The 11,723-nt window shown below is 40.2% G+C and overlaps 1 protein-coding gene across 1 annotated transcript; it reads right to left on the bottom strand.

Moving 5' to 3' along the window:
• Positions 1–673: 673 nt before the first annotated feature.
• LOC118835628 (zinc finger protein 883-like) lies at positions 674–10,158 on the bottom strand. The gene is made up of 2 exons (XM_036742831.1): positions 10,050–10,158; positions 674–3,617 (listed from the first exon to the last, which is right to left on the bottom strand). The coding sequence occupies exons 1-2, from the start codon at positions 10,084–10,086 to the stop codon at positions 1,501–1,503; spliced, it is 2,154 nt and encodes a 717-aa protein (XP_036598726.1). The 5' UTR covers positions 10,087–10,158; the 3' UTR covers positions 674–1,500.
• Between the last annotated feature and the right edge of the window lie 1,565 nt (positions 10,159–11,723).

Raw genomic sequence — 11,723 nt, 5'->3', positions numbered from 1 at the left:
AAACCAAATTAACAGTATCAAAAATGAAAAGGGTGAATTCAACTCCAATGAAGAGGAAATTAAAATAATTAGGAATAATTTTGCCCAATTGCCCAAGTTAACAGAAGTAAAATACCTAAATAACTCCATCTGGGAAAAAGAAGTTGAGCAAGCCATCAATGAACTCCCCAGGGCCAGATGCATTTGCATGTGAATTCAATCAAACATATAAAAAACAATTAATTCCCATACTTTAGAGACCATTTGGGAAAATAGGTGGAGTCCTACCAAATTCTTTTAGACACAAACATAATATACTAATGCCAATTCTGATTTTAAAGGAATTTTCTTTCAGTTTTTTTTCTGCCTTTTACTAAGCTGTTTTTCCTTCTGCCACAATTTTCTTCTATTGCTTTTATTTTCTCAATTATCCCCTAATATTGTTATTGCATTTTCAAAATCTTTTGCCTTTTATTATTTCTTTGTTGAACTCTTTCAAGAATTCTCAGTGGGCTTGTGCCCATTTTGCCTTTTTCTTGGAGGCTTTGCTTGTAGTCACTGGAATCCACCTCCTCATTTTAGAGTTGAGTAAATTGAGACAAATAGAGGTTGTACCTTGCCCAGGATTACACAACAAGCAACCATCTCAGGCAACATTTGAACTCAAGTATTCCTGATTCTAAATCCAGTGCCCTACAATTACAACAAATTGCCTTTCTCTACATTGTTTTGAATAGCAATCTCAATTATTAAAATAGTGACTATATTGTCCAAATATTTAGGCAAATATTCTGAGACTTATGACCCAAGGAATGATAATTCCCAGCACTTAGAGTGATTTAATGCTTATGAAGCAATTTGCAGATACTGTCAAATTTGATCCTCACATCAACTCTCAGAGAGAGGTGTCATTAGTATACACATCCTACAATAGATGGGGTAAACTGACAGTGATAGGTTAAGTGATTGGCCCAGGGTCACACAACTAGGAAGTGCCAGAGACTGAATTTGAACTGAGGTCTTCTGATTCCAGAGGAAGCATTCTATGCATTGTGCCACATACTAAAGAAATCAATACAGAAATGTCTAACAGTTACCAAAATATTTATACAGAATTTTTTGTGTCAACAAAAAAAAAAAACAGGAAACAAGTATTAATCAACTGGGGAATGGCTGATGGGATTATGGGATGTCAACGTTATGGAATATTATTGAGAATTGAAAAACAATAGTACGTCAAAGAAAAAATCATTACATTTAAAGGGGTATATGCACAATATGAAATCTGGGATGTTTAAGATTGTACAGAAGCCAGAACTACATCTGAAAGTTTTCCCACACTAATTACATTCACAAGGTCTCTCGCCAGTGTGGATTCTCTGATGTGCAGCAAGATAAGAGGTGTTTGTGAAGTGTTTTTTGTACACTGATTACAATTGTAAGTTTACTCTCCAGTATGGATTCTCTGATGCAGAGAAAAAAATAGATCTCTGTGTAAGTTTTTTCACATTGACTACATTTTTAAGGTTTCTCTCCAGTGTGAGTTCTCTGATGCTCAGCAAGACTAAAACGTTGTCTGAAAGTCTCTCCACATTGACTACATTTATAAGGTTTTTCTCCAGTGTGCATTCTCTGATGATTATCAAGGGTAGACTTCTGTGCGAAACTCTTTCCACACTGACTACAGTAATAAGGTCTCTCTCCAGTGTGGATTCTCTGATGTACAGAGAGATTGTAACTCTGTGTGAAAGTCTTTCCACACTCAATACATTTATAAGGTTTTTCTCCAGTGTGGATTCTCTGATGTTTATCAAGCCAAGAACTATATCTAAAAGCCTTTCCACATAGGTTGCATTCATAAAATTCTTCTCCAGTGTGGATTCTCTGATGGAGAAAAAGACTGGAACTCTGTGTGAAGGACTTTCCACAATGATTACATTCATAAGGTCTCTCTCCAGTGTGGATTCTCTGATGATTAGCAAGACTAACTAGGTGAATAAAAGTCTTTCGACACTGACTACATTTATAAGGTTTTTCTCCAGTGTGGACTCTCTGGTGATCGACAAGATTAATGCGCTGTCTGAAAGTCACTCCAAATTGACTACAGTAAAAAGGTTTATCTCGAGTGTGGATTCTCTGATGTACAAAAAGATTGGAACTCTGTGTGAAAGTCTTTCCACACTGAATACATTTATAAGGCTTTTCTCCAGTGTGGATTCTTTGATGTTTATCAAGCCAAGAACTATATCTAAAAGTCTTTCCACATAGGTTACATTCATAAAATTTTTCTCCATTGTGGATTCTCTGATGGTGTACAGGACTGGAACTCTGTGTGAAAGACTTTCCACACTGATTATATTCATAAGTGTGGATTCTCTGATGATTAGCAAGACTAACTAGGTGGTTGAAAGTCTTTCGACATTGATTACATTTATAAGGTTTTTCTCCAGTGTGGATTCTCTGGTGATCAGCAAGACTAGTGCGCTGTCTGAAAGTTTCTCCACATTGACTACAGTAATAAGGTTTCTCTCCAGTATGGATGCTCTGATGTATAGACAGACTAGAACTCTGTGTGAAAGACTCTCCACACTGAACGCATTTATAAGGTTTTTCTCCAGTGTGGATTCTCTGATGATTAGCAAGACTAACTAGGTGGTTGAAAGTCTTTCGACACTGATTACATTTATAAGGTTTTTCTCCAGTGTGGATTCTCTGGTGATCAGCAAGACTAGTGCGCTGTCTGAAAGTCTCTCCACATTGACTACAGTAATAAGGTTTCTCTCCAGTATGGATGCTCTGATGTATAGACAGACTAGAACTCTGTGTGAAAGACTTTCCACACTGAACGCATTTATAAGGTTTTTCTCCACTGTGGATTCTCTGATGTTTATCAAGAAAAGAACCATATCTAAAAGTCTCTCCACATTGGTTACATTCATAAGGTTTCTCTCCAGTGTGGATTCTCCGATGGACAAAAAGATGGGAACTCTGTGTGAAAGTCTTTCCACAATGAATACATTCATAAGGTTTTTCTCCAGTGTGGATTCTCTGATGTTTATCAAGATCAGAACCATATTTAAAAGTCTTTCCACATTGATTACAGTCATAACGTTTCTCGCCAGTATGGATTCTCTGATGTGAAGCAAGATTGCTCTTCTCTGTGAAAGCTTTACCACACTGACTGCAACGATACGATTTCTCTACAGTGTTTCCATTTTCAATTTTCTGATGGTCAATAAGCTTTGAATTATGAGTGAAGGCCTTCTCACCCTCATTACATGTATAAAGCATTTCTCTGGGATCACTTTTCTGATGTCTAATTGAATTCACGCTGAAGGGCATCTCACATTCATTATATTGATAAGTTTGCACTTCTGGAGGCTTCCCATGAGACTCAATAAGCCCTACCTGTCCAATTAAGCTTTCTCTATATTTATGATCTTGTAAACAGCCATTCCCAGAGGTCCTTTTTTCACAAGGAATTAGGACTGAACTTTGTCTGAAACTCTTTCCATCTTTATCAAATTCGCAGTGACTCTCTTGTTTTTTCACAATCATGAATCTTGGCTGTGGTGATTCTTCCACAGAAATGCTTGGATCTGAAGCAATCTCCCTGACTTCAAGCCGGGTCTCTTCATCTGAAGGAAGCAAAGAAACATTTGTTTATTTATGGGCACATGCACATATAACCAAATATATCCACTTTCCTCCATTGCCAGAGAGTAACTCATTTGTAATTAATTTCCCTAGGGAAAAAAAGAGTCTTCAAACTTAAACGTGCAGAATCAATCATTTGAAAATGCCTTTAGCTCACATCCCAGATGATTTAATTTACAAGGAGTTTCACACACAACACAGGATTCTCATAACAATGCTACAATATAGGGGAAACCATCATCCACGTTACATGCCCAGCTCAGGCCATGAGCTCAGAATGGCTGAGGGACCTAACCAACATCCCTGTAGCTGAGACTGGAATTCAAACCCTGTGACTGGGCATGCTCTGTCTAGACGGTGTTTCTCTATTGTACTTTGTTTTTAAAAAGAAAAATTATTTTATTATTACATGTTTATTTGTTTGTATTTGTGAGCATGTATGTAGATCATTATGTAAGTAGTCATTTAAACAAGTACCCCCTTGGCATGTCTGGAATATCATTTTAGAGGCACTGCTGTAGAAGTATGAGTTCAAGCCCAATGAACAGTAAGAGAAATACACTAGAAAATGTAATTTGAGTCCAGACATTTTTAAAATACAAGTTTAGTTGGATTTTTAAAAGCTATACTGCTTTTCACATCCTATAGTTAAATTCATTGTGCTTATTAAAAGTGATGATTGCCAATTTGTACTCAGGTGTTTGAAAAATAGTTCCCTTGGGAAGGCATCACTAAGTTCCCTGATTGTAGGGAGTGGACCAGTATCCCACTCTGGAATAGAAGGTGACCGTAGCCAAGTACCAGGACTGGACAATGATCCCTGACACAATCAGCTCCAGCCTAGTCTTCTGGTGGTTATTTCCCTTCTTCATGACTGTATAGCCCTCTATGTCATTGCCCTTCAGTGGCTGTGTCAGGATACTTGGAGGATTCCCAGAGGTTAAGATTCTGGTTCTCTGCACTGACTGTAGGGGGCATACTTTGGGTATAAGGAAGCCTTTAAGTAGAAGTCTTCCATCATTGCCTGAGGCTCAGATAAAGTATACAGCAACTAGGATCCAGTGGCAGGATTTGAATGCATTTCTTCCAATCTTGTCCAAAACTCTCAACACTCAGACAAACAGCCCAAGGTTGAGGTGTATAGTCCGGACATGAGACAGGTGAGGGTCCCTCCTGCTGTGCAGAACACTTCAGGGTGGGAGGGAGGTACAGAAATCTTTAAGAGGGGTCTCTGAGACCCTTGTCATCTCCCACAGGTGGCCTCTTACTTGCTGGTCTCCACAGCAACATGCCCAAACACTATGGACCCTGGATCTCTGGAGACCTTCCTGAGCAAAGAATCCCACAGTCCCAGGAGGAATGTGACCCCCACAACCCAGCCTCCCCCCACTCTCCACCCCTTCACCTCCATTGCATTTCTCCAAATACTAGTTGTTGTTTGTACTTTCTAATGTGCTTGGGGTTCTTCCTGTTCCTCTTTATTGATCAATTTTGATAATTTATCAGTCCTTCTTTGTTAATCATAAGCTAAGATTAAAAGCTGTTCTTTAGTAATTTTCAACTTTGTGTGTGTCCAACTTTTCTTATAGTATCTTTAGACCCAAAGATAAGCCATCTGTGGCCTATACAATAAATGCTCACACTATTTCACTACCCATCATGTCTATAAGCATAGTTAATTTCCCTGGTGATCCCTTTTATTTTCTCTCTTCTGTTCTTAGGTCTAAGACCACATAACTGCAAGCCTTGTTTTGTGTATTCACTTGAGGCGTGCTATATTCTGGACTCATCCATCACTTTTTTAGGAGAGCCATTACGTGTTTCTTTTTTAAAATTTTATCTTTGAATACTTGTGCTCCTCAATGGGAATGACCGTGATTTTAAAAATCCATTTCTTTCCCATGTGCAAAAGCAGTATCTGTTACACAGAACTTTCAGTCTGTCATCCTTCTGTCAGGAACTGGACAGCATGCTTCACTACTGGTCCTACTGTAGCACCAGACATTTGGTGGCTGATAAACCCTTTGGGCCTCCATAATAGTGGCCTAAGGGGTTTGAGCTAAAAATTCTTTAATGGAACTTGGAGCAGGAAATAATTGCCCAATTTAGTCATGCATATGTTTAAGTAAATAAAATAAATGTAAATATATCATTTGATTTAATTGTATAAATTTATTTAGTATAGGAATATGTAATGTATTAATATATAAATATAGAATAAATGTAAATACATCAATATTTTGCACTAGAACAACAAAAACCACTAATTTCAAGCACAATGGTTTTTCTGCAGTAATTCTAGACTCTCAGGACCAGGTGTACAATGCTTTTCAGATTCATGCAGCGATTATACCAAACGCTGGCCACTTCTGATTAAGTGCAACACGTTCCTTCAATTTCTCCAACTGACATCAAATTGTTTCCCAGCACTCAGAAAAGTTTGAAATTCAAGTGCAAATTGATTCCCAGTGGATGGTCCCAGGCATGCACTTGTGGTCATTTGATTGCTGTCACCACACTACGGTAGTCATTCCCAGGTTACCGTGTAGGCACAGCAAAGCTCATTCCCAGGGTAATCACCAGATAGAGGTGTTACAAGTACTTGCACAGATGGCAGGCTCTTTGGAAGCCATGAATGCCCTACAAGTGATCTTGAAACCATCATGGACCATCACAACCATTCTACAAAAATAGTCCTTGTGTGACCTTGGGCAAGTCACTTAACCCCAATTGCCCTACCTTGCCCCTTGCAAATAAACAAATAAATAAATAAACAAACATACACACACACACACACACACACACACACACACACACGCACGCACGCACGCACACACGGCAGAATTAAGTAAATGGAAAAGGAGGTCCAAAAGATTACTGAACAAAATAATGCCTTAAAAATTAGAATGGAGCAAGTAGAAGCTAGTAACTTTATGAGAAATCAAGAAATTACAAAACAGAACCAAAAGAATAAAGTTACTATAGATAATATAGAATATTTGAGAGGCTACCTGCCAAAACAAGCCCAGGAACTGTAAGAACATAACTACACTTTTCACACAAATAAAGTCAGATCTAAATAACTGGAAAAATATCACTTGTTCATAGATAGGCTGAGCTAATGAAATAAAAATAACAATTCTACCTCAATTAACTTGCTTATTCAGTACCATGCCAATCACACTAACAAAAAATTATAACAGAGCTAGAAATAAATCATAACAAAATTCTTCTGGAAGAACAAATGGTCAAGAATATTCAAGGGAATTAATGAAAGGTGGCCTAGCTGTAACAGACCTTAAATTGTATTATAAAGTGGCAAGCAACAAAACCACTTGATACTGGCTAAGAAACAGAGTGGTGGATCAGTGGAATAGGTTAGGTACCTATTCCATGTCAATGACTATAGTAATCTACTGCTTGATAAACCCAAAGACTCCAACTTCTGGAATAAGAACTCACTATTTAGCAAACCTGCTGGGAAATCCGGAAGAAAGTGTGGCAGAAACTAGGCATAAAACAAGGTCTTACACCCTACACCAAGAAAAAGTCAAAATGATTACATGATTTAGGTATAAAGACTGATATTATAATAAGCAAACTAGGAGAGCAAGGAATAGTTTACCTGTCAGCTCTACAAAAAAGGGAAGAACTTATGTCCAAATAAGAGATAAAGAACATTCTGCAATACAAAACAGAAGATTCTGATTACATGAAATTAAAGAAGGTTTTCCATGAAGAAAAACAATTCCACCAAGATTAGAAGGGAAACAGAAAGCTGGGAAAAAAATTTTTTTAAAGCCAGTGCCTCTGATAAAGGCCTCAGTTCTAAAACATATAGAGAACTGAATCAAATTTCTAAGGACACAAGTCATTTCCCAATTGACAAATGGGAAAAGGCTATGAACAGGCAGTTCTCAGGAGGAAACTGAAGCTATCTATAGTTATATAAAAAAATGCTGCAAATTACTACTGATTAGAGAAATGCAAATAAAAAAAAACTAAGGTACAACATCACACCAATCAGATTGGATAAAATGATAAAACAGGAAAATAATAAATGTTAAGAGAAAATATGGGAAAATTGGAACACTAATGCATTGTTGGTGGAGTTGTGAAATGATCCAACCATTCTGGAGAGCAATTTTGAACTATACCCAAAGGGCTATAAAAATGTTCACCCTTTCACCTAGACATACTACTTTGGGTCTAACTCAAAGAGATTATAAAAATGGGAAAAGGACTCACATGTACAAAAATATTTGTAGGCACTGTTTTTGTGGTGGCCAAGAATTGGAAATCAATTGATTTCCAGCCATCAATTGGTGAACAGCGAACAAGTTGTGGTACGTGACTGGAATGGAATATTACTGTTCCATAAGAACTGATGAGCAAGTGGAAAAACCTAAGAAAGACTTAAATGAACTGATGCTGGGGGAAGTGAAACCAGAAAAACATGGTAGACAACAACAGCCACATTGTGCCATAACTGAGTCTGACAGACTGAGCTCTTCACAGCAATACAAGGATCTTAGACAACTCTAAAACACTCATGCTAGAAAATGCTGCCCACATCCAGAAAAAAGAACTATGCAGTGGGAATGCAGACTGAAGACTATTTGCTGTCTTTGTGTTTTGTTTCTTCTTTCTTGTGGCTCCTCCCATTGGTTCTAATTCTTCTTTACAACATGACTAATGGGAAAATGTGTTTAATATGTATGTACCTGTATAGCCTATAATCAGACTGCGGGCCATCTTGAGGAAGGGGGAGGAGACAGTGGGGGAGAAAATTTAAAACTCAAAATCTTATGGAAGCGAATGCTGAAAACTAAAAATAAATAAATAAATCCTTTTTAAAAATCCCTCACTTTATCCACACCTAGCAGATAGCATCCTTTATCTTTCTTCCCTTTCATGGCTAAACACCTAGAGATGGCCATCTACACTTTAGGTCTCCAACTCCTTTACTCTTACTTCCTACAAAACTCTGCATTCTGGCTCCCAACTTCACTGGTCACTTGAAACTCCTCCCTCCAAAGAAACCAGTGATCTCCTAATTGCTAAACCAAAGGCTCTTTTCTCACTCCTCAACCTTCTTGACCACTCAGCAGCTTTTGACACCATCACTCATCCCCTTTTCCTTTATACTCCCTTCCCTCTCGGTCTTGGTGACACACTGTCTCTTTGGGTTCTCCTCCTGCCATGTCCCAAACTAACCTCACTATCTTTCCCCCAACCCTCCCATCTTCCTACTTACCTAACACTATCCAGGACACCCTCCCCATTGTCCAGACTCATAAAAGAGATGTCATCCACTGCTCACCATCTCTCACATTCACACCATCACTCTCCCTCCATCTTCAATCTTTTGGAAAGTCCTGTTGATTCCACCTTCGCAACATCTCTCACATATACCATCCTTCCTCTTCTCTCCCAACATTGCCACCTTCTAGGTTCAGATGCCAATTATGCCACACCTGCAGCGTTGCAAAAGCCTGCTGTTTGGTCTCACTGTCTCCAGTCTCTCCCTAGACCAATCAATGCTCTACCCAGCTGTCAAATTCACCTTCCTAGAGCTCACATCTGACCACCTCACTGCCTCCTCAATAAACTGCAGTGGCTCCCTAGTACCAGGATGACATAAAAAGTCCTCTGTTGGGATGTCAGGGGCCTTCCTCACCTGCCCCTCTCCTCCCTTTCCAGTCTTCTTTCATCTCACTCCCCCTCCACATATAATATAATCCAGTACCAAAGGCCTCCTTTCTATGTCTTGAACAGGACAAACTATCCCCAGTCTCCATGGGCTTTCCCTGGCTGCTTCTCATGCCTGGAGTGCTCCTCTGGGCTTCTCTGAAGACCCAGCTCAAGACCACCCTCCACAATAAGGCTTTTCCAACCATCCTTAATCTAAGTGCCTTCCCTGCCTTGAACAGCTCCAAATTAACCTGTATATAGCTCTGTATATGGCTCTGTCCATGGTGTGTTCCTCATTAGCCTGGGAGCACCTTGAGAGGAGGGCATGTCTCTTGCCTTTCTCTGAATCCCCAGCACTTAGCATGAGGCCTGGCACATAGTAGGCACTTAAGAAATGCTTGCGGACTTGAAGATATTCTAGTAAACAGACTGTATCAAACAACTAGGTCCTTTCTAGATAACTTCAGGAGAGCTCTGTGACCCAAAGTTCCAAACAATGGATTTTATGGGATCATAGTTTTATCACCTTTCATTTTACAGATGGGGAAACTGAGGTAAAAAGGTTCAGTGACATTCCCAGATTCCACTGCTAAAAATGTCAGAAATAGAATGTCAAGCCAGGTCTTCCTGCCCCCAAGTCTAGCACTTCCTTCACTGTGAAATGTGATAACCTTGACTTGTGATAACAGCCCTCACAGACCTGCTCTCCCCTCACTCACCTAGACAGGAGGTTCTGGGGTCTTCTTGCTCCAGCATCCCCGGAGCTTCCCCTTGTCCAAAATGGTAGCTCAAACCTTCTCTGGGACCTGGAAGTCCTGGAGGTGGGATAAGGAAGGGAGGAGCTTGGAGAAACTCTGGTGAGTTAGGTCTCTCTAGGGAAAGGGGGCAGGAAAGGAGCATCACAGGAGGTTCCCAGGACACCACAAGAACCTCTGCCATGATATTTACTGTTGGGAGCTATAGTGGGGGAGGGGAAGGAGGAAGCAGGAAATTCTTTTTCTCTATTTCCTTCATAGGAAGATGGGCTGAATCCACAGATTCCATTATCTAGAAGTTAAGAGGCAGCTGGCAATGCAGTGCAGAGAGACTTTGTCCTGGATTCAGGAAGGTCCGAGTTCTAATCCAGTCTCAAAAACTTATTAGCTCAGTGCCCCAGGCCAGTCACTTAGCCTCTGCTTGCCTCAGTTTCCTCAACTGTGAAATGGGGATAATAACATCATCTAACTCACAGGTTCGTTATGAGGATCAAATTAAATAATATTTTTGGCACAATGCTGGCACATAGTAGGTATACATAAATGCTTATATTCCTTTCCCTTCCTTTCCCACCATTTCTGTTGACATTCTGAGGATTTGGGAGAGGTCAGGCTAGGTACAACCTCTGAGATTTGTGTGAGATTCTCCAACACTGGTTTGACCTTTGACCTTAGGCTCCCTAAAACTAGTAAGGGACAGCTTCACGTGCAACAAAGGAAAATCCTAGTTTTCTGTCACACGTTGGAAAGGCCTTTCTTGGGAAAACCACATAGCAAGAGGACTCTCTCAGACATAAGAGATCTGCGTTTTGGCCTTCCCAATCATTCCTAAACACTAGAGAGAGAATGAGGGCAGTTCCTTTGATGGTCAATTCACAGCTCCAGAGGAAGTGTCCTTACCCAGGGAGAGCAGGTTCTGGGCATTCTCCAGCATGACCTCCTTGTACAGCTCTTTCTGAGAAGGGTCCAAGAGGCCCCACTCCTCTGGGGTGAAGTCCACAGCCACATCCTGGAATGTCACCAACTCCTAAAGCATCAAAAGTCATAGGACTTAGAGCTGAAAGACACTTCAGAATTCACCTAGTCCAACACTCATCAATTTACTTGAGGAAACTGAAGCGCAGAGAAAATATCTGCCCAAAGGTCACATCCTTGATGAGTGTCAGAGCCAACACTTAGAAACACAGTCGTGAAAATCCAATGGAACATGGAGAACATCTTTTCATACTTGCAGTAGAATGAAATTGAGAAATGGACTACAAAGAATTGCTTCTCCCTATGGAATCAGAGACATCATGTGATCTGTTAGAGGCTCTCTAGAGGAAAAAGAGAAGGTGAAGGGAAAATTCTCCCTCCTCAGAACAGGCATAAAGGCTAAATCATAAGGAAAATTCCCTCAATTTCAAGCTGAGGAACAAACTGAAAGCCCCCTCATCACCCTCATTCTCCTCCCTTGGCCTAAGACTTCCTGTGCCCCCTCCAAGGCAGCCCCCAGCAGCCCTGGGCCTGTTCCTGGACCCTGCTTTGGCCCCTTGGGGTGAGGATAAGAGGAGGCCTGGCCCCAAGAGACCTGCCCTGAGGCAGCCTTGGTGCTGAGGTTCTATTCTTGTTTTCAGTGGAGATCAATTGCACAGATTC

This window comes from Trichosurus vulpecula, chromosome 2 (genome assembly GCF_011100635.1).
Source record: "Trichosurus vulpecula isolate mTriVul1 chromosome 2, mTriVul1.pri, whole genome shotgun sequence".
Lineage (NCBI taxonomy): Eukaryota > Metazoa > Chordata > Mammalia > Diprotodontia > Phalangeridae > Trichosurus > Trichosurus vulpecula.
Note: the sequence above shows the minus strand (reverse complement) of the source record. Positions and strands in the feature narration are given on the sequence as shown.